This window comes from Nannospalax galili, unplaced genomic scaffold (assembly GCF_000622305.1).
Source record: "Nannospalax galili isolate Female #2095 unplaced genomic scaffold, S.galili_v1.0 scaffold409, whole genome shotgun sequence".
NCBI classification, from domain to species: Eukaryota; Metazoa; Chordata; class Mammalia; order Rodentia; family Spalacidae; genus Nannospalax; species Nannospalax galili.
The window spans coordinates 1,826,600-1,849,333 of NW_008360308.1; the positions used below are offsets into that span (position 1 = coordinate 1,826,600).

Sequence of the window (22,734 nt, forward strand, 5' to 3'; positions counted from 1 at the left end):
CAGAAAGTTGAGATGTAGACCCAAACTGGCAGTGAAGAACAGGTCCATCAAACCTGACCTGGAGGGGAATGATAGCAGGGGACCATTAGTCTTTAAGGCCCGAAAAGGACCCCCAAAATGAATCAGTCTGAAGTCCAGATTCCCTGCTCCTGACTCGAGCCTCCCCACTGCCATATCTCAGCCTCAGCTTCCTCACTCCTGGTCCCACACATCACTACTAAGATCTCCCCATCTCCTGCCCCTCTTTATTCATTCAGTTAATGACAGCTCATTCCTGTAGACCCAGCCTTGTTATTGCTAAATCCAGGAAGCCTCCTGGACACTCTGACTACCTGCTTCCCCCGGACACAAGGCACTTCTCTAACGTGGCCACAGTTCACACTTCTGCCATTATGGGTAAAGGAATCATTTCACACTTCTATCTTCCCTGACCAAGCAGGAGGCCCCATGAAAGCAGACCAAACCATGGTGCCCTGCACAAAGCAAGTCACAACCTTAGGGACCATTAAATCTAGAAAAGTGACAGAAGGAACTCTGAGCAGATAGGAGACAGCTACAGAAGCTGTTTGTGAGCGGAGCTCCCAGAGCAAGGCCTTGGTCTTAGTCCCTTTCAGAAGCTGCTGACTTTATTACCAGAAGAATTTTCAAGGCCCTGGAGTAAGAAAAAAAAGGCCCACACCCACTTCTCCAGCTGGTGAGCCAGCTGACAGGAATGAGTTCAGACAGCATCACAAGCAAGCTTAGAGCCTACTGAATCTCCTCAGCAGCCAGTGGCCCAAAGAAGGGCCAAAGCCAACTGGAAAGACAGTGAACCCAGCCCACTCCCCAACTAAGGTGACTAGAAGGAACCACCCTAACTCCAAGGTCAAGAAGAGAACAGAGAAAGTCTTACTGGAGGAAGAGATTGCTCAGTATTCCCAAGGACAGCTGTGTGATGACCACAGGCCTGGGACCAGAATCCCAGAATGCTATCTATCCCTCCAAACCTAGCTGCTCTAAGGAAAGCTTTCTCACTACCTTTATTTTGTTGTTTCTATTTTATTGCAGTGTTAGGGATGGAACCCAGGTCTTTGCACATGCTAGCCAAGACCTCTACACTGAGTCGTATCCCCAGTCAGACAATGTATTAACATGGCAGATGATAAGACAGACTTAAAAGACCTCAGAGAGAATGTGGATGGATGAAGACTGAGTGATGGACAGCAGCAGGTCCATAGGTAGGTTCTGTTTCACAAGCCCACAGAGCCCTAGGCAGGCACCAATATATGCATCTCCTGCAGCCTACCCTCCCATCCATCACCAGGCCCATATTCCCAGAATCTTCTATCCCCAGTCAACACTTGTGATGCAGAATCACAGAAAAGCCAACGGGGCCATGTACCCCTAGGTCAAGTGATGCTGACAATGGACAGTTTCACTGGGGACACTCCTCAGAGAGGCAGTTCTCAACATGGCTCACTGACAGCCTGACAGATCACAATAGCAGGACTTGTTACTAATAACTATGAAAGTACCAACCACAGTAGTAGATCCACATTTAGTGAAATGTAAAAGACTCCAGAAGATCTGTCTTCTTCACCCACTCCCATTCAGCCAGGCTTTCTGAACAGGGGAGAGGAAACACTGCAGCTGAGAAGGCCACACAACCTACACAGACTATGGCTCATTCGTGCCCCCAACTCCACTCACCACAGTAGTGACATATCACCACGTTGTAGGGCTGAGAGGCCACTTACTTCTCCAGAACAATGTTTGGCGTGTGATAAAATTAAGTCAGGGATTACCCTTGTGAGAACCATCTATCCTCGTACTGACAAAGAAGAAATTGGGCCAGTGTGTCTAAGAAGTCCAAGCTATGTCCCCAGGCAATGACAAGGCCTCTGCAGAGTGGTGTTCCTCGGTGTCTTTTAAAGGACCTGTACAACTTAGCCAGTCAGACAGGTCATGTTCTCCTCTAGCCTCCAGATTCCTTCTCCCAACCATGTTCAGCAGACACACTAGGACTCTTTGGCATGAGCTCTTAGAAAAGTCTGAACCACATAACCGCCCCCCACACACAAAGCTGACACAGCCATATGCTGCCCATGACAGAAAATACAGCACACTGTGACCTCTTTATTCATCAACAGTGGAGAGTAGGGTTCCAAGCAGGTCAAACCTGGGCTGGAATTCTGCTCAGTCCTGTCATGGCAATCTGGTTGACTTTGGGCAAGTCACTTAACTTCTGGGTTTTTTTGTTATTGTTGGTGGTGGTGGTGGTTTCCTCTTCTGCAAATGAGAGGATGTACACAAAAGGTCAGGCCCACTGTGGGTGCCTGGAAATTATGGCTTTCTCTACTCTTAAGAGCAGGCCAGGGACCAGAGACCAAGACTTCTCACTAAGAGGAGCTGAAGAGAAGGGCTGAGACTATGTTCCTTCACTCAAAATTCAGAGGTTGTCCTTGCACTCAGTCTCCTGTCACCACGCCATGGACTTGTCAGCATTGTTTGGCATGGGAAGTGGCCACTCCAGTGGTATCTTCAGCCCTGAAATACCCAACAGCACAAAAGTTTTGTGAACACAGCCTGGAGGATTAGAAGATGCAACAGGTTGAAGCCAAGGAGAGTGCACATCATCGTCGGAGTCTGCATAGCTAATCACTTGGAAACAACATGTTTGGGCCAATTGTGACTGTCTGTAAACCTTTCAGGGCCTAGAAACAGAGAGGGCTGAATTCATTTGGAAGGAAAATGCACGTGTATGTGCAACCAGAAGGGACAGATGCTTAAGAAGCTTAGTGACAAATGCTTAGAGTCATTGTCACCTCCTTTATCATGATCTTACACATGTAGAAACCGAGGCTATGAAGGTGAAGCAAATGGACCAAAGTCACACAAATAGGAAGTAGAGGAGAGACTGGACCCAAATCTGCATAACTACTAAGACCTCCCTCTCTTTACTCTCAAGTTTTGCAGCAGATCAAAGGCAGGGAAGGACGAAAGGAGAAAATGCAAGACATTAACCCAAAGTAAGAAGGGAGAAGGCTGGTCAGAGAATCAGTGGACACTCTCCCCAAGCAGATGAGTCCCACAGTAAACAGCAGGGAGAAAGGCCACCTTGTGAGCAGCCTTCTGCAAACACACCACTGGGGACATTCTGAGAAAGGCTGGACATGTCAGTACTGCTAATCCCTGACAGAATGAATCACTGTATACGGGGAAGTGTGCTCTGGTGAAGATGCTGAGAACCCACAGGTCAGCATGGCCCAAATGACCACCGGCATGACCAGAGACTGATTAGCCAAGAGCATCAGGACTGCTGGCCAACTGTACCAAATTAAGCATTCCCAATGTTAAGTTCTCCAGCCATGGGCTTCGTGCTGAGCCCTGATGCATGAGGTAGCATTTTGAATGATAATTAATTAGAGGGAAAAGCCAAATAAGCAAGTAAAGTATATGAGAAGGAATTAGTATAATTCTGCTTTTTTCTTTCATTTTACCTTCTATCAAAGCAAAGGACAGCAAAGTGGCTTGGGTTGTATGAGAAACCCCAGAGAGCAAACTCCTCCCAAAACCAGTCCAGGCCAAGGAGCAGACTGACTGGCAACCATCTGTTTATCACCTCTCCGCCTTGAGACTACTAAGGCCAGCACCCATGAGCCAGCTCATTCTAGTTCAGAGTTTTCTAGTGTGATCTCAAATTAATGGATCCTCTGTTCAACTGGGAGGCCTTGTCTTCATTAGAAAGTCCTAATTCCTAATAGAGCTGTTTTTGAAAGAAGCACACACTCATCAATCCAAGCACCAAGGAAAGACATGCACTCCAGATATCAACTGAAGATATGCAATAGACGCCTCTTCCAGATGCCAACAAATCCCACGACAGACTTGCCCACTTCTACAGAGAGTTAGCAATTCACTTTATTCCTAGAGGTGTACACCTGTCAATCAAGAGAAAATTAAAAGAAAAAATTAACCTGAGTTTCAACTCAGAAATGTTTGGCAGTAACTTATAAGCAGGCTTTTTCTTAGTCCCAAAGCATCTGGGGCAGGACTTGGGTCTTCTGCTAGAGACCAGTCAGCAGCCAAGTCATGTTTAGGCCTATCCCTGCATAGACATGTGCTGTGGGGACTGAGTCATCAAGTATTATCATTTCTGTTCTGGTCACACATCTGAGCCATTCAGTGGTCCCGTGGGCACCAGGCACAAGTGGCCTCAGCCCTGTAACCTACCTCATTGATAAAGGAGTGGGCCCCCTGTGGGCTGAGCAGCAGGATGGCACGGCGCAGCGTGTCCCGGTAGCGGTTCAGCTCCTCAGTCTTCATGGTGGTGAAGAGACTGGTGAACACATGGCTGATGTTCTTGTCCACCTTTTGTAAAGAGACGTCAAGGCCCAGCCTCGAGGCTTGGTCCAGAAAGCTTTGGAGCCCACGGATATCTGAGCATGGGAGAAGAGGGGGACAAGAGGAGGAAAGAATCATCTTTAACTGGGAAGGGATCTGGAAGGCCATAGAACTCTGACGCTCCACACACAGGCAACCACCAGCAGAAACAAGAGTTCCAGTCTGCTTCAGAGGTCCAGAACAGGCTGCAAGGCAGCAATTTAGTCCCAACATCCCTAACCAGTGCCCAGCCCAAGGATATAAGGTGACTCTATTCATCACTGAGAGCCCCTTCTGTCATCCAACAGGTCTTATGCCAGAATGCAACCATTGTGATCAGCTCTTCTTCTCTCCTACATGGTCTCAGTCCTGACACTTCTGCCCTCTAGGCCTCATGTGCTAGGGCCTCTGACCAGGTTCCTTAAACCTCCCTCTGTACCACATAGTTAAGGCTCCTTGGCCCTCAACAGTCAGCTAAGACCATCCTAAACAGCTGACCCAGTCTCAGGATAGGCCCAGTTCTGATGCTGGGTCCTACTCCAACTCTCTGTCAATAACCTGTCTTGTTTCAGGGCCTGATTTTCCTTGATGAAACTTTCTTCCTCATGTTTTATTCCAAAAAGTGACTCACCCAAAGTCTAATCAGAAGCTCATGTCCTGATTGGTTCACGAATGAGAAGATGACCAGAGTCATTCACTGAGACTCCCCCGGCACTCAGGTGGAGTTCCTGTAAGATGAACCTACTGGGAGTGGAAGTTGAGACGGGATCCTGGAGCCCAGCAAGATGGCACACTGGCACTGACCTACACTTGTGGGGGATAGGGTGCTGGTTTTCTCTTAACTAGGACCCTAAAAGTCTTACAGCAGCTCTGCATAAGTCTATACCTTTCCCAAAGGGACACCTTCCCAAGAATGGAACCATCACAAAAGCAAACAGATATGAGCAGGTGATACAGTTCTTACAATGGCACCCAAGCCTCTGGGTTCATCTGTGTCTGAAGATGTTTCTCCTGGGCTTCTCGGTTCCATAGCCAATGAGTTCCCTTCACTACCTAAGCCTGAGCTGCATTTGTGTCAGCTCAGAGTGCCAACATACAGGTAAACTATTTGTCCCCTTCCTGGGATGCGTCCACTACCTGGCCCATCCTGGCATTCCCGCTCCCAGAGGATGCCCATCTCATCTGTCAGCCCCACAAAGTCAGTCTCCCCATGCCCTATGGTTCCCATTCAGTCACTAAAAATTCAAATCAAACTAGTGCTTAGTCAACAGGCTCTGTTAACTAGTTCCTCTCCTAAACTGCCTCTTTATGTCCATCACACCGACATACTTCCACATGAGCAGGTATCAAGGAAGCTACTGCAAAGTCCTTGGGCTGTCTTGATGGGAAGAAAGGGTCACCAGTCCAAGTTGCATTGTGGGAGGAGCAGTTCTAGGACTGTGCACAGGGACCCTGTTCCCACAACAAGGGGATACCCTGGACATGGACCCTGAGCACCTGCCACAGACTCCTACAGATCCTTAAACTCTAAGGCAAATCGTACCTTCCCTTTAAGCCTCAACTTGCTCATAATATAGGCTGGGGATGAAAGCTACCAATTGCCATTTTCATGGGACTCTGAGTGATATGATTCCTATGGGACCACCTACTTGGGTCCAAGAAGTTGACACTGAGTAGTTCAGAGAGTCAATTTCCTCATAGTCCATGGGAGGAAACAGTACTTAGATCATCACCCTCAGGGTCATTCTAGAGACAGGCAAAATGTGTTCCAGTCCAGCCAGGACTGTGGTCTGTCTTTTGGCAGCCTGGCCCCTGGTACACATCCATGAATACAGGTGAGGGCTTGGTCCCTTAAGTAAGAAGTAAAGAGGTTCCTGCTGACAGTGGTCCTTTTTACCATGCCCTAGAACCAAGACAAGGCAGCCTGCACAGGACTTCCCCAAGGTGAGAAAAGTTAACTCACCATGGACCACCTGGTGCTTTGTACCTGGCCCATTACCCAGAGCCCCCAGTCTACAAGCCCCAGCTGCCAAAATCCATTGGATTCTCAGAGAGGCCATCAGTCCTTATCAGCCTGTGTAGAATCTAGAGATCTATAGTTTCAAGGCCTCTTGAAAGAAAAGTGAAAGACTTTAAATTTTTTTTAATTCTGTTTTTATTTTGTTTTTAATTAGAACATATTTATAGAATGCAATATGATGTTTCAATACATGTATACACTCTATAGCAAACAAGTCAGGTAAATTAGCATGGCTGTAACTCACACTTACATTTTTCTATGATCAGAACATTCAAAATAGTCTCATCTAGTTCTTTTGCATCATTTAATACAATATTACTAACCACAATCACTCCATTGTGATACCAGAATCCTCCTTTCTAACAGCACCTGATGACCAATCTCTGCCCCCTTCCTATCACCCTCCCCAGTCTCTGGTCACTACTCTTCTATTCTCTGCTTCTATGACCTCAATCTTTTTAGATTCCATACATGAGTGAAGTCATGCAGTATTTGTTTTTGAAGTACTATCCACAATATCTTAGATGTGGAATCAACCTAAGTGCCCACCAAGTGATGAAATGGATAAAGAAAATGTAGTCTTATACACACTGTGGAATCCTATTCAGCCATGAAAAAATATGAAATCCTGTCACTTGTGATAACATGCATGAGTAAACCTCGAGAGATCCGTATTAAGTGAAATAAGTCAGGCATGGGAAATATAGCACTTTTGAACCCCATCAGAGAGTGGCAGGGCACTTGGGCAGAGACGGGACAAAAGGTGCAGAAACACAGGAGTCTGGAGAAGAGACCCCAGTCAGAATACTCAGTGCTGGTGCTGACCCTGGGCCTACAATCTCCTAAGCACAGCCCTGCCCACACCTGCCCTTTATAACCCAGTAATATCCTGGCACCCAGCAGCCACTTGTACTGAAATTAGCAGTGTGCTCCCATGCCTGGTATGCAACAGCTTCCTATGTGGACATGAGAGCTTCCCCTACATCTGGGCCTTCCTATTGCACAGCCATTAGTCACACATGGCTATCTAAGGCTATCTAATTGTAATATAGTTAGCTTCTTTAATTAATTAAAATGAAACAAACTTTCATACTCAGTTCCTCAGTCACACTAGCCACATTTCATATACACAAGTGCCACATCAGCTTCTGGCCACCATGTTGGACAGCTCAGGTACAAATCCTGTGTGATGAGCCATCACTAGAAGTCCTATCCTAGGGCACTGCCAGGAGAATCTCTCTTTTGAACATTGTAGTATGCACGATGTCCCCAAGTATAGGACACTGCTGCCTTCAAACCCCTGGGAACAGCTTCTCTTTTTCCATGTCTTTTCCCTGTCACTTTGAATAATCCTGCATCTCTGCTCTGGCATTGGCCACATGCGCAGCTTTGACCCCCAGGACAGAAGTAAACGGAATGCAAACAGAGGCTTAACTGGGTGCGTATTTTAATGTCTGCCTTTGGACTCGACCACCACTCCATGAACATCCACAGGGTATCCTACTGAAAAGATGAGGAGACACACAGAGAAGAATTAAGCCATCCCCCGAGCAACCACCATAGCCACATAGCAGCAGAACCAGACACACAAGTGAGGCCAGAGCAGAGCTGCCAGCCTAAACTACAGACTCATCAAAAATAACAAATGACTCTTGTTCTAAGTCACTAAGTTTTGGGATGACTTGTTTCCCAGCAATAACAAACTGAAAGGCCAAGGTCATTGGATGCATTATATTTGGTACGCCTCATGAAGATGTAAAGAAGAGAACAAGCCCTGTACCTTAAAAAGACTCCCTGTGGCACTGCCCACAGGGGCTGGAAGATGGACCCAAGCATGGTCAGGTGTCCTCAAGCAGCTTCTGAGCCCTGTCCCTTCCCCAGGACACCAAACATCCTGAGGCCTGCTCCATGGCCTTACCTATGAATCAGATCTGATTATGTTACAACCAGCAAGACAAGTATGGAAGACCCTGAAGCCCTGCTACCAGCTCCCGCTCCTCTTAGCACCCTTTAAGGCACAGTGAATTGGTAACATGGCAGAAACTGACCACATCCACAGAACGCCTCTGTGTTTACAGGGCATGAAGACCATGAAAGCTCGTGACATTGATTTGTGACTCTGGCAGGGCCACCGTGTGGCATGGAGAACCTTGTGCATCATGCCAGAATGGTAAGTAATCTCAAGCTGGGAGAGAAGCTCCCCTCATTCCCTTTCCCAAAACCCCCCTTCACCCCCGCCTCACCTAAAACCATCTTACCCATCAGCACTGTTTCGGTTCCCTAGTGAGCAGACAGTACAAGGGCAGGTGGCAACTGTCAGAACCCACAGATACAGGAAAGAGCATGTGCACACAGAGACCCAAAGCCCCCAGAGCTCTTGCATGCCCTGCCTACTGCATTTCTAGCTTCTGTTCGGGCAGCCCCTAAAAGGACTGAACCATCAGGGAGAGTTTAAGCTCCAGTCAACAGCAACAGGCTCCTCACTCCTGGAATTAGTGATGCTGTTGAAGGCAGTGCTCCCAAGAGACCTCATCCCTGGCTACAGTAACCACTGCTCCCACTTGGCTGAAAAGGTCAATCCTTAGCCTCCATTCTCCAGAGCTCTTATTCAGCTGCACTAGGGGAAAGCTGGGGCAGATATTAGTCAGAAATATGAGTGATTTTGCAGCCCTCCTGCCTATTCCCCAAAAACAGGGTCAAGGAAACCCACCTGTCGATCCAAAGTCATTTTCTCCTTGTAAGAGGGTCTGCAATGCTCCACTTTTCAACAAGCCCTGCTGCCCACTGCCACTGTTACCAAGAAGGAAGAATTCCCCAGGAGACTAAGAAGAGCTACAGAGTGCTTCCACGTAGTTCTGGACCTTGAATCAGACCCATCCTGGACACAGTTGTACCCAGCCAGACCCACTGCAAACCCCAAGAATTTAACTGTCTAGGGCTACATCAGACCTACCCAGAAAGGGCACAAGAAAGCAAGCGGTCCCTGACTCTCTAAGGGAGCAAGGATCAGTATGAACACTAGAAAAAGATATCAGCCTTCCATAGGGAAGGTGAAAGAGTTCCAGGCCGGGGATCCTTCATCCTCAGAGGAAGCAGGCAGGAAGCACGGATGAGTGCCTTCCTGTGTAGGATGTGATGGGACAACATCTAGCACACATCTACTGTGGGGTCTCCTCCTCTGAGCCTTCCTGCACCCTCTGTAAGCTCTTGAGGACCCTGGTCACCAGAAGTCTTTCAATCCCCACCCTGACGGAATGAATCCTCCTGCCAACACTCTTCTGTGTCTTCCTTCACTGATCGCCTTCTCTATGTGGGCTTTTCTCCTGGGTGCTGGAAAACAAAAATGAATGAGCCCACAGTGTTCCTGCTGCCATGGAACCTACATTTTGGAGGATGAGAACAGGCCTGGAACAAATATACAATGGGATAAGTAGATAATTTCCAGTGGTGACAGAGCTCCGAAGAAAATCCATGTTGGGCTAGAGGGAACTGTGGGAATGGGAGGAGGAAAGCCCCCTGTGAGAAAGCACCAGTGAGGAGGAGGTACTCTAAACCTCTCAGAGAAGCCATTAAGATAAAATAAATACTGTCTAGAAAGTTCCAGAATGAGGCACCTTTGACGCCAAAGAACAGCCTTGTGACTCTGTGGTGGAGCTTACTAGACGTGGAGCCACCAGAGAAGGAAGAGGAGGATGAGCAGACATCAGGCATCACCAGGGTCAGAGGGGCAGATGCAGGTCCCATGTCTGTCCCTCCTCCTCTTTGCTAACCACACCCTAGTGCTGGCACCTTGGGGCCACGCATCTCTCTCCTATATCTTCATCTATTTCACTGTCCTCTGAAGTTCCCACTGAAGTCATCAACAAATGGACAGTTCTCTTCCTTGTCTTTCCCGGGCTCTCCAGGGTACCCAAGTTAAGGAGACTTGTCCTGAAGCTGTTCCCTCCCTGGGCTTCCAGACATTACAGGCCCCCTCTATGTCCACTCATTTCCCAATCTCCTCCCCTCACATACTCCCAGTCACAGTCTCAGCTAAAGCTGGGCTTCCCTCTGATCTCCCACTATGTCTGTCCTCTGTCAACAGATGCCTACATCCTCTGAGGCCTCTCCACTTATGCTAAACCCCTTGGGTTCATCTTCACTGTCTCTTCTCAGGTTCACCACCAAGTCCTCTCAAAGACGTCTACAGCAGCCTCTTCCAAGGTTCCCTGGTATCTGCCCACTAATACATTCTCTCTTTGGGTCATATCAAAGGATAATGCAGCCTGCCTCTAACCTTCAGTGAATAACACTAGTTTATTTTAAAGTTGCCAAGAAATTAATAACCTCAAAACCATCAATCAATCAAATTACAAGCAAACAAAAAGGCTTCTTGAGATTTTATCAATATATACAAAATAAGCTCATGTATCTTAGCTTACACTAAGAGACAGTCTGGAGCAAGAGCTTTTCCCTTTTTTATTTTTGCACATCCATCAGCTATTTCCAAACCCCCACCAAACCAGACACACACACACACACACACACACACACACACACACACACACCTCTGCCCCTACACTTGTTTGAAGCTGCCAGAGCCCTACCCCTCCATCAGGACTCAATTCAGAACATACTTCCCTCTGAGACCATCCCAGCTCCAAGTTGGAAGTCATGTCTCCCTCAAAGTGAGTACTATTAAATAATATTCAATATTAGGTTACAAGAACTGTGTCTTCCTCTTCTCTCTATCCACCCCAGGTTCAGCATCTAGCACAGAGACAGGACACTAGAAATTCATAGGCTTGTTGAACAGCAAAAGCACCAGCCTGAAGCCCAGTGTGACTTCAGAAGGATACAAGCAACACCCACCACTGAAGGTAAAGCCACGTTGGGCAAGGACGTGAAGTCGGTGAATTTTTTTTCAAAATCTAAGGTTACCTACCGTTATAATGATCCCTTTACTTCTTGATAAAATCAGACAATCACTTGGTATTTTAAATACCTTCTTTCTAAAAAGTAATTGAAACGAAAGAACACATTTCAAATTGCTTCCCCTACTATTTCAATTTCTGAGAAAGACCCAGACACTGAGTACACTTACAAAGAATATTTTACCATCTGTAATGCACATATATATGTATGAAGGCTGCCACCTCACACCCAGGAGGAGTTCACAGCTAGAAGAGTTTGGGGATTATTGGCAAATTTTCCAAAGGCTGAGACACAACTTTGGTTCTCTGAATTCTTTTTCACTTCTTTTCCTATCTAGGCTCCCAAAGACAGAATTTGAATTTCTTCCCAGGTGTAGTTCGCCCATCATTCAAGCTCTTTCCTGAGAACCTGTCCAGATGCCTCACCTCCTTTATTGTTTCACCCTTCCCTCTGCCAGCTCCAAATGTATCATATTTGTCATAGACATGGAACAACTACCAAAACAGGGTACGATGAGCCTGGGTGTGCAAGTGAGAAAGCATTCACGTCTCCAAGGAATAGCCCTGCCCCGCCTAGAATCCTTTCGTCGTCTCATTTCCCTCACGGCTTTCCAGCCCTGCATTCTCTCTCCACTCCCTCTTTCCTCCCTCACATCCCTTCTCCTTCCTTCCACCTTTTCTTCCTTCCAGGCTCAAATGCTTCCTGAGCACTGCTCTGGAACGGGCCCTAGGCATTACAGCATCAGTGTGCTAAAACTTTATACAGCCTTGCCATCAAGGAGCTCCTAGCCTCAAAGGTAAGACTGACCAGGAAGTAGAGAGTGGCCCCTCTACCATTCACAGAGCATGTCCCAAGTGCAGAATCTTTTCCATTTGTCAGCTACATCCCATGAATGAATTAACCCATACCATCTATCTACACAGGGAACTAGGGAAGTCACCAAGCAGCAACACGGGGAACAGAGACACAGGTATGGCATATCTGGCCATTCACAGTAAAACAGGTTTCTGCTTATCATGGGATTGGGAGGGCAAAGCCCTTTCCCCGACCAAAGCCCAGGCAGGGGTTGTTTTCAGGTGAGCAGGATGCTGGTGGCCCACCATCCTCAGCAGCACAGGGTCACTGCTCTAGAAAACAGACCTCCCCTGTCCAGGTCACAGTCTAGCTGACCAGATCACACTCAAGGAAAGTTTGGTCCTGGGAGACCTCCAGAGCAAATCCCACCTAACCCTTATCTACCAAAAGCCAGCCCTTTGTGTTAACCATGTCTTATATTTTCTGTGTTCTCATGCATTGGTGTCAGGGGCTCTGCTAGTTCTAGAGACCCTGTCACGTGATCAATTCCTAGAGATAGTCCCAGTGGCCCCAAAACACCCTTTCTACATTAATCAACCCATCCAAGAGCCCAAAAGCCATCCCCTTCTCTACTGGGTTCCATATCCTTAATTACCCAGGGGCCAGGCCTGCTATCCAGGGCCCCCTGAAGCCATTCACATCAGCCAACCCTCACCCTGCTTACTGCTCTCTTTCACTACAGTGAAGGCTCTTGCTAACATTCATTTTCCCCACACCTCCTACTTCCCAGTGTTACCACAACTCTGCCTTCTTCTGGCCTTTTGCCCTTGCCACACTTAAATAATGATAAAGTCTTATTAAAACTGCCATGTTTGTTGCAACACTATTCACCATAACTAACATGAAATCAACCCATGTGTCTATCAGCAGATCAATGGGTAAAGGTATATGATATATATTCACAATGGGATGTTATTCACCACAGAAGAAATGAAATCCTGTCATTTGCAAGAGGTAGGATGAGCCTGAAGTGCACGATGTTATCATGGAGTAAACTAAACACAGAGAGATGAGTGCTATGTCATCTATTTCATCTGCGGAGTGTAAAAAAAATGCACTCATAGAAATATGTATTAACAAGGCTGGCATTTGAGCAAACTGGAGAGTGTTGAAAGTTGGACACAACTTTCAATTTTAGGCAGAAGCATAAGTTCAGGAGATAGTTTAGACAAATGGTGAATACAGTTAATTTTGTATTTGAAAATTGCTAAAAGATAAGTGTGTGAGCTAATGCATGTGCTACATAGCTTGATTTAGCCACTGCACGATCTATACATGTATCAGCTCATTAGGTCACATACCCTACCTGTGTTCTACTTTTACATATTCAAAACCAAACAAAACACCCTCTGGCATGGTTGCCTCGGATACAGAGCTCTGGAAGGGCACAGAGAAGCTCTGGAAGGGCACAGAGCTCTGGAAGGGCACAGAGCTTGGCCACCCCTACCCACCAATCTCCACCCAGAGGTGCATGGAGTAAGCTCAAGCTTGGATTCCAATCCACCCCTCACAAGATGGATGACCTCAGGTGCCACCTCTTTGAGCCCACTCCTTCACCTGCAGAAAGGTCCCCTACCCTGCACAGAAGAGCCAGGCCATCCTTCCATGAAGGCACATATCACAGCTGGTACAGTGCAAAATAGATGTTCCTGCCATCAGCTCCCTTCTAACCTCATCAGCATAAGGAACGCCCCCAGAAGGGTTCTCAAATGAGCAAATCATCTCCCTTGTTCTAGGGGCTCATCAAGAAAGGAGGTGCCATCCTGACAACTGCATGGCACAATAGGAAGCTAAAAAGGTTGGCTCTATCTTCTGTGATAATGGGAATTTCAACGTTGTAAAGTAGCTGAAGGGGAGGAAAGGCTGTCATTGAAAAAGCTCCAAGAAAGGGGACACATTTCTGCCTCTAATGAGGGCTGATAGCATTCAGGAGGCTTCTGCTCGGACAGAGTTCAGAAGCAGCCACAAAGCCAGGGAGGGCAGATGTGGAGAAGGGGGAGGGTCTAGATGCGTCCCCGTGGGCGTGTTCACACTGCATCCACGCCGTGCCAGTTCAAGCACAAGGATCCCCCTCATGTGCCCCCACCTGGAGCTTTGCCAGGGAAGGCTATCAGCTGATCACCACACACTCCATTTCTCAACAGACTCTATTCCCTTCCATTTAAAAAACAAACACAAGGGAAAAAACATTTTAAATAATCAGGCTGGAAGATCGAGATTAAAAACAATTTAAAATAAACGTCTACTCTGGCACTTTGGAAAAAACATACCACGCTGCATTAAGTGCTTTGAATTAAGTAAATTACACCAAGTAACTAATTTACATAATGATCAAGATTTGCATTTTACACATGTTATAATGAAAATGGGTTTATAAAATAATTCTTCACCAACTTCTATTCTGAGTTGGGAAGTATTTGGAGAAAATTCCGTGGTATTTATCTGCTACTGTCTTTCATGTTTCAGATCTCTGGCTCCTTCAATAGGTTTTTTTAATCTGCTAGGCCCCTTATTCCCACTGCAATAAATAGTGCCTTTGATTTGCAATTCCCTCCTGTCAACCAAAAGAGATCGTATTTTTTATAGAATCTATAATATGCTAATGGTTTTTAGAATTTTCACAAATAAAGTTTGATATCCCTGTCACCTTTCACTTACGAGGTATTTGAGACTGATTTTAGCAATGCTTCCTGCAAGATCTGTGGTTGTTGGTTTTTTTTTTTCAAAATCCTGCCATTTAGGGTGCTGGCTTCTCTGGATGAAGGAGCAGCAAGACATTTCTTGGTAGCCTTCTGTCCTGTATCAGTGGTCCCCTTGGGGCTAGAACAAGAGCCCCAGCTGACAGGCTCCAAAGACAGTTTATAAGTCTTGCCTTCAGCCTTGAACTCCATTCCCTGCCTTTAGGTCCTCAGGGTGTGCAGGCCAAAAGCCACAACTCGCTCTCCTACTGGATGCTCACACATTTCTTATCTCCCTCTCTACAGCCCATGAGAAATGCCAAATGTCCAGTTTCACAGATAAAGGAACTGGACAGAGAAGTTGAGTCCCTCCAAAACCACCAGACAGGAAGAACAGGTTCAACCCACCTCTATGCTTTGCAGAAGCTCCTTCTTGAATTTCTGTGTAATTTACAATCCCAGGCAATTCTAGAGAAGTAACTTCCAGTGTTTTATACCCTGGTATAAAACAAAAGAGGTCCATCCCAAGATTTCTCTCCCCCATCTGAGGACACTTCCACAAACCAGAAAGAGGACCCTCCACTGACAGCGGATCTGGCACTTTGATCTTGGGACTTCTAAGCTGTGGAATGAAATAAATGCCAGTTAAGGTACCCAATATAAGTCTCTTTTTTACCAAGCTGATTAGGACACAGCGGGAGCTTGTGAAGGTCTGACTTTGTGCCAGGCACTGTGCTAAGTAATTTGTAGATACTGCCTTGTCAATCCCCGTGACAGCCTTATGTCTCCCTGAGGTTATCCAGCCAAAAGAGTCTGAATGAGGATTGAAACCCAAGATTCTCCAACAAGCCAAAGGTTCCCGAGAGGAAACAGGAATTTGGCAGGTCCACCAACCATACGCAGACCCTGAGCTCGGAGCCCAGTGCACACTTACCTGAGTCTAACCACCCATAAGGAATTACTGAATCAGGTCCACTGGGATGCAGCTCCAGCTGTCTCCCAGGAGAGGCTCTGCTCCCTGCAAGGCACCTAGGCCTGGGAGCCCCCAGCCCAGTTCTCCACAGTGTTCACCCCAAGCACACAGAGTTTTAGAGAGGCCACATAGCACATTGTCCAAGTGCTAGAGTCTAGCTTTTCAGAATGGCACGAAGATGAAAACATAAATATGCTATTACCAGCTGCTAATCTGCGATCAGTATTAATAACTGGCATTACACAGTGAAACACAGCATCTTCATTAGTTCTGTAAATTATCACTGAGGAAAAAGTCCAGGCTATGAGAAATAGCAGTTCCAACTGGGATGACTCAGAAGCAACTCCAGGCTAGGTGCCACCTCTGTAGACCTGCAGGAAGAGCTGTTGCCTCCCCTCCCACCAGGCTCTTCCGATTCCTTGGGACAACCAGCATCCCAGCTGTATCAGGGTTCCCGAGACACTGCTCAGAGATTGCATCTCCCAGTAACCATGTTTCAGAGCTGCCATATTCACCACACACACGCACGCACGCACACACGGCACACACGGCACACTCAGGCTTTTTCCAACCCTGTATCTGGTGCTCAACTAGATCACATTCTATACTGGATGCTAGAGAGACAGATCAGACACTGGTTTTAGCTTCAAGGAGCTGAACTTAAAACAGACAAGCAAGTTATACTTGAATGGCAGGAGGTGCACATGAAAGAGTCTGCTTCCCATGGAAGAAGGTCTCAAACAGCCTTCAGAGAGCAGGGATCTGGGTCTTGTAGGATGAACAAGAATTCTTAAGACAAACAAGAAGACTCCAGACCAAGAGGACCTCAGGATCCCATGGAAGGCAGCAATCCTAGGTGACCTATGAATTGTTCTCCAACGGTTTTGAGGAGTGTAGGGCATGGTATACTGCCTAGAATGAAGCACAGTGGCATTTCTAGATAGACAGGGCATCAGATGACATGCTGGCCAGTTCAGATCAGAGTCTATGGCCCCAGGCACGCCAAGCCCATCCCTCCTGCTCAGGTCAACTCTCTGAGGCAGGGGATATATGGGCATGGCAAAGTCCAAAGCTGGTGGAGTCAGCACTGAGGTCTACCCATTGCCTAAGTGCCCTCAATGGCCAGAGCCATGCAGCCAAGGCTGTTTCAAGATAGGGCTGTGGCTCCCAGGTGGCTCTGTCCTCAAAACCACCCTCTGACCTCTTGATTAGTGTGCTTAACATACAGATGTGATTTACATAATTACTCTCTGGTATTGAGTCAGCTTTATTTTGCTTCCTCAGGAACCTGCCTTGGAGGAGGTAGCAGCAACCAAGGCTGTGAGTGAAACTGAGGAGAGGGCCTCACAGACGTCACTGGTCCTTTCTGGGGACTCCCAAATGCCACTGCTGAAGAAAGGCCAATTCTGCCCACACTGAAGGGTACCACACAGCCTCAGAACTGTCTGGCTCCTGGAGAAGCCTCACTGTCTTTGAAAACTATACAGTGGAGAGGCAGGTAAATGTCCTCTCCAAGGACAGCTCTCTCTGCCTGAGGTAAAGTGTTTCAGGCTGCGCCAGGGTCAGACAAGTGAGGTGGGGACACCTAGGGGACAAAAGGACAGAAGGGTGGCACCAGGGCACTCCTGCAGCAGAGGAGGATGGGTCCATTATACAGATAATGGCTCAAGGTAGGTCACACCATGGAAGGTGGTTCTGTGAGTGAACGAAAAAGCCTGAAGGCCATGGCAAGCCCGGGTCATAGCTCAAGCAGGACTCAGTAGAGCCTGAACACAGGTGGGTGGGAGCCCTCAGACAGGCAGGAGGCAGCTTTGCCTGCAGAGCAGGTAAATGCAAAAGAGCAGAGCGAGGGATGACAGATGGTGGCTCATGACTGCCAGGGCCGGTGGGCAGGGAACAAAGGGAGAGTAAACCACTCAGCCCAGAAAGACAGGAATTAAGCCCCTGGCCTGATTCAGGATGCAAAGGAGCCCTCCCATCCTGCATAGTCCTGAGGTATATCCACCCGCTCCCATGCATGTGTTCACACTTGTGTGCACACTCACATTCACTCCCACAGTCACATCCACCTCCCCTCACAAACATACACATACTCACATGCGATCACATTCACTGACACACAAACTCCCTCACATACCCTGTGCTGGAGCCAGCTGTACTGCCCTGTGAGAGCCCATCATTAAATGTTCAGGAATTTGGGGAATTTCTAAATATAACCATTATAATTAAATTATACAAACCTATAATTAAAACAAATTATTTCACAAATAAAACTGATAAATACACAAAGCTCATCACTTCCTAGTTGTTTTGCTCAATTCTACTATTTATCTATATTCTAAAGCTATGTATGTCTATTGTACCTGAAGGAGGAGACAGTGGTGTGTCTCTCCCGAACTCCACATACAGTGATGTCACCTGACTCAAAAGCAGCCATGATGGGAGGACTTACACACTGTAAATCTACAAATCAGGGCATGCTGTTTTTCTTAGAGAACTGATTTTCAAATCATTTATTGGCATGTCATGGCTCACAAAGCACACACGTTCCCCCCAAGCCTTATACACACAGAGAGAGAGAGAGAGAGAGAGAGAGAGAGAGAGAGAGAGAACACAGTGAGTTCTTGGAGAGCCAGAACTAATAGTGAGAACCGACAATATACACACAGAGAGAGCGAGAGAGAGAGAGAGAGAGAGAGAGAGAGAGAGAGAGAGAGAGAGCTAGTCTCAGTGTCTACAGGGCTGGTTCTAAAACCCCTCTGCTCCAAAATCCTCAGAGGCTCAGATTTTTATGTAACATGGTGTGGTATTTGCATTTAGCCTATGTACATCCTCTAGTAGACTTTCAATCACCTGTAGATTGCTTGTAATACTTAATACAATATAAATGCTACGTAAATCATTGTTGTACTGTATTGTTCAGGGAATTCTGATAAGAAAAATACTGTACACATTTGGTATAGCTGTAACTTTTTTGAGTGTATTCAAGTAGCAATCAGTTAAGTACATGGATGAAGAGTATGTAGATACAGAAAGCTCACTGTATATGTTTACATATACACACTTGTACACACACTGACATACACACACTCACATTCGTACACATGCCATCTCTATCACACAAATTACCACATTCACTCCCCTAGCATGTCCAGCTCAGCAGCATCCACATCAACACTCAAAGAAGACAGCAGGGGCTGCTCTAAGATGAGGGAATTGTGCATCTGACTGGCCTCCCTCCCTCTATCCACCACTGATCTCTGATGCTGATTCCCAGTGCTGCCTTGGCATCAGGACCTGTATGCCCTACTCTGGCCCTTGGAAGGCAAGATGATGGATGACAGAGATCAGTCATGATCAGGCTAGTGGTCAGCAGAGGCTAGAAGCTCTATAAAGATGGGTCTATGTAACTATTAGCCCCAGCCCAAGCAGGCAGGCCATTCTAGAAGCAAACACAGGTGGCCAAGGGACTCTGTGGCCCCACGCAGCCCTGCTTTCAAAACATGCCTGCTATACCCCAAATTAAACCCCCATCTATATTAATTAAGAACCAGAATCTGCAGGGCTAATGGGACTGCCAGCCCATCCATCACAAACTAGTTGCCTCCTGCCAGAACCTCTTGGGTCAGATTACAAATGGGATGTGAGGTGGGGGCCAGGAGACAGGATATTATCCTGAAATATAATTTGAACTTTCCTTCCAAAATACCATCCTCGGGCTGATCCATCACATGCTTATACCTGCTTGGGCCTTCCATAAGTAAGGGCTGGACCCTGAGGCCATCCATCACTGGCCATGGGAAGGCCCTGGAAATGCCAGGGCTGCTCTTGGGCACAGAGGAGGATACAGACAACTGGACTAATAGTATGATGAATGCCAGTGGGATGGATCACTGTAATGGGTATGCTAGGACCAACACCACCTCTTCCCCTCCCAAATGCAGATATCCTTCCTTCCAGGAGCTTGGGACTTGAGGAATAAGCAAGGAGCTCCCACTTTCACAGCACCTTCTCTATGCTGACCCCACACAGTCATTCATTTACACCTTCTAGCACACCCACAAAGGCAAAATATTTATTACTGCTCTACAGGGGAAAAGTGGGGCCCAGAGACCTTAAGAACTCCACTGAGAATAGTATCACCTGGTATCACCCAGCTTTGCTGCCTCTAGGAGCATGAAACTAACAGCACATTGAGCCCCAAGGACCATAGTCTATATCCCAGTATCCAGGAGGACCCCTGACTTCTGGTCGATTCCAACACCCAACAGGGGTTCATCCTAGTAGCAGCAAGCCTCTCTAGAGGGTGATCCAGGATCTTAAGCCTGTCATTCACCACTGCACTCACCACTCTAAGCATTGAGCCTGGCACACCGTAGCAGGTCAATAAAGTCACACAGAAAAAAAAAATAACTAATGACCAATTCTCTGTGCAGGGGCTGAAGCTTGAGTCTAACAAGACCCCTCTGGGTTGATGCAAAAGCCCATACCAGAGCTGGGCTCTACAAGCTGAAGAGGAAGGACCAGCCAAGCTGCCTGGGAACACATATCTCCCATCTCTCCAGGAAAGACAACTGTGGGCACGTGCTGGCAGTGTGAGGCATAGTGTCAAGCCCTGGGTGCTTCCTGCCTCATTTACCAACCCCAGTTGTATCACTGGCCCTGCTTTACAAATGAAACTGAGACTGAGAAAGGCAAGTGCCAACAAACACCACAGTTTAAGTCACTAGATTCCAAAGTACCTGCTCTTACCCTCTCCAAGCTATAGAGACATGTCTGCCATGCAAAAGCCACTCATTATGGTCAATCCCCTTCACCTTCAGGAAAACTGACATTCAAAAATAAATCCACACTCAGCAAAGTGCTCATTTCCCAAGCCAGCATCACCAGCTTCTCAGTTTGCAGAAGGATGGGAGAAGCCCATGGTGGCTATGGGACAGGGCTGCCACAGCATGCAACTGATGGCTTAGAGCCCACATTGTCAGGCTCAGCCAGGACAGGTCAGCGGCCAGCCTAACATTCTTCCAGGAAACAGCCACACAGCCTCCGCTTGGGGCACCAAATAGATTCGTTCATAAACCACAGCTTCCTTTTCCATTGACTTCAAGAGAGCAATTGGAGATGCAGATTCAGATTCTGAGTCAGAGTTTTCATGGCGATTACAGTGATTTCCAGGTTAGAGGGAAATGAGCACCCCAGAAAGCATTTAGAATTAATCCTACCATTCTGGAGAAGCAATAAAACTCCGTTAAGAATGAAATATGAGCAGTTTATCATAAGCCCTGTCATTGTGAGAAAAGAGAAATCTAACTTCCTGGCACAGGTGCCCAAGGCAGGTATCCCAAACTCTAGTGGAAGTATCCTCCTGCCCATCTACACTCCCCTGCCCCTTCCACTGACTACATACATTAGCACTAAGCCAGGAGACAACTTAACAGTTCTCAGGACTCTGAGTGGAAGTAGAGGATGGAGAGGATAGAGATGGAAGGGGGTAAAGGGCTATGACTCTCCTGAGGATTCACAGAAGGATGTCTGGGAAAAATATAATAGAACCTCCTAGAGGTCAGGACTGAGACACTCCCAGAAACCCTGGACATGATCCAGTCCCTGTTCTGATCTCAGACTCCCCCCAGGAGGCAGGAGGTCAGAAAAAAAAGCAATGCTCAGTCTAGCAACTTGAGCTGAAAAGCTTCCCTTGGCAGAGGCAGAAGCAGGATTCCAGTGGTGAGGCTAGCATGGGGCTGCAAGAAAGGGAGTCAATCACAAAACATGTGCAGCTATGTGGGACTCGGGAGTCAGTGCACCAGCGCCTCCAAGGTCACCTACTGTCCCTTTTCTCTTTTGTCCCCTAGCAACATCCTTTAGTCCTGTGGCTTCAAATGCCTTCCACATCTAATATCACTACCCTGGGCTCTGTCAGGACTTCTAGACTCGTCTATCTACTTGCAAACACAAATTTCAAACCTTACCTAGCCACAACAGGACTCCTGATTCCCAATCCCCTGTCAGTTCTGATCTGCATCTGTTATGGTTCATCTTCATTTTCACCTTAATTGGATTGAGAATCTCCTAACATATTTATAAAGCACACCTCTGCATGTGTCTGCAGAGGCGTTTCCAGGTGGATTAACTAAAGCCTACCCTGAAGGTGAGCATCACCATCCCATAGGCTGAGGACTTTGATATATAACAGGAGAAGAGAGTGCACGAGTGTGCAGGTATGTTCTCCCTACTTCCTGTCTGCCATGACGTGAGCAGCCTTTACCATGCACTCCCACTTCTATGATGTTCTGCCCAAGTACAGAACATGGACTTGTACAGAGCCAAGCTGTCATAGACTCAAACCTCAAAGTGTCTACTAAAATAAATCCTTCCTCTCTTAAGTTGCTTATTCCAGATACATTGTCAAAACTACAGAGAGTTTATAGTACAGTTTTCTGTTACTAATAACAAATATCTGAGATAATCAGCTTATGAAAAGAAAAGTGTCTCACAACTTTAGAGGTTTCAGTTCATAACTGGATGGCTATATGGCAAGGCAGTACATTGTGGCCAGAGCTTATGGCACAGCCAAGCTGCTCACTTCATGGCTAAGAAGCAAGAGAGGACAAAAGGAGGTTGGAGTCCCCATTTAAGGACACTCACTGTAGTGGACAGTGAGTAGGTCACTAGGGCACCACCTTCACAAGATTAATGCTTTCTCACAGGAGTGGTTCAAGTTTCTAGAACTACATTAGTTTCTTCAAGAATGGGTTGTTACATATCCATAGCCATCAAGGAAATTCAAAGTAAAACTGTTTTGAGATGCTAGCTCACCTTCATCAAAGAGGCTAACACGAGACTCGGGAGATATCTCAGCCATCACCCAAGTGTGGAGACCAGAGTTTGGATCTCCAGAAACCCATGCAAATGCCAGGTGGGCTGTGATGTAA

The 22,734-nt window shown here is 47.0% G+C and overlaps 1 protein-coding gene across 2 annotated transcripts in view; it reads right to left on the reverse strand.

Moving 5' to 3' along the window:
* Grid1 (glutamate ionotropic receptor delta type subunit 1) overlaps window positions 1–22,734 on the reverse strand; it is an 829,150-nt gene that overhangs the window by 598,999 nt on the left and 207,417 nt on the right. For both annotated transcript variants that reach the window (XM_008824432.2, XM_008824433.3), the window contains exon 4: window positions 4,213–4,418. In XM_008824432.2, the coding sequence (XP_008822654.1) occupies window positions 4,213–4,418 (206 nt within the window). The remainder of the gene's footprint in view (window positions 1–4,212; window positions 4,419–22,734) is intronic.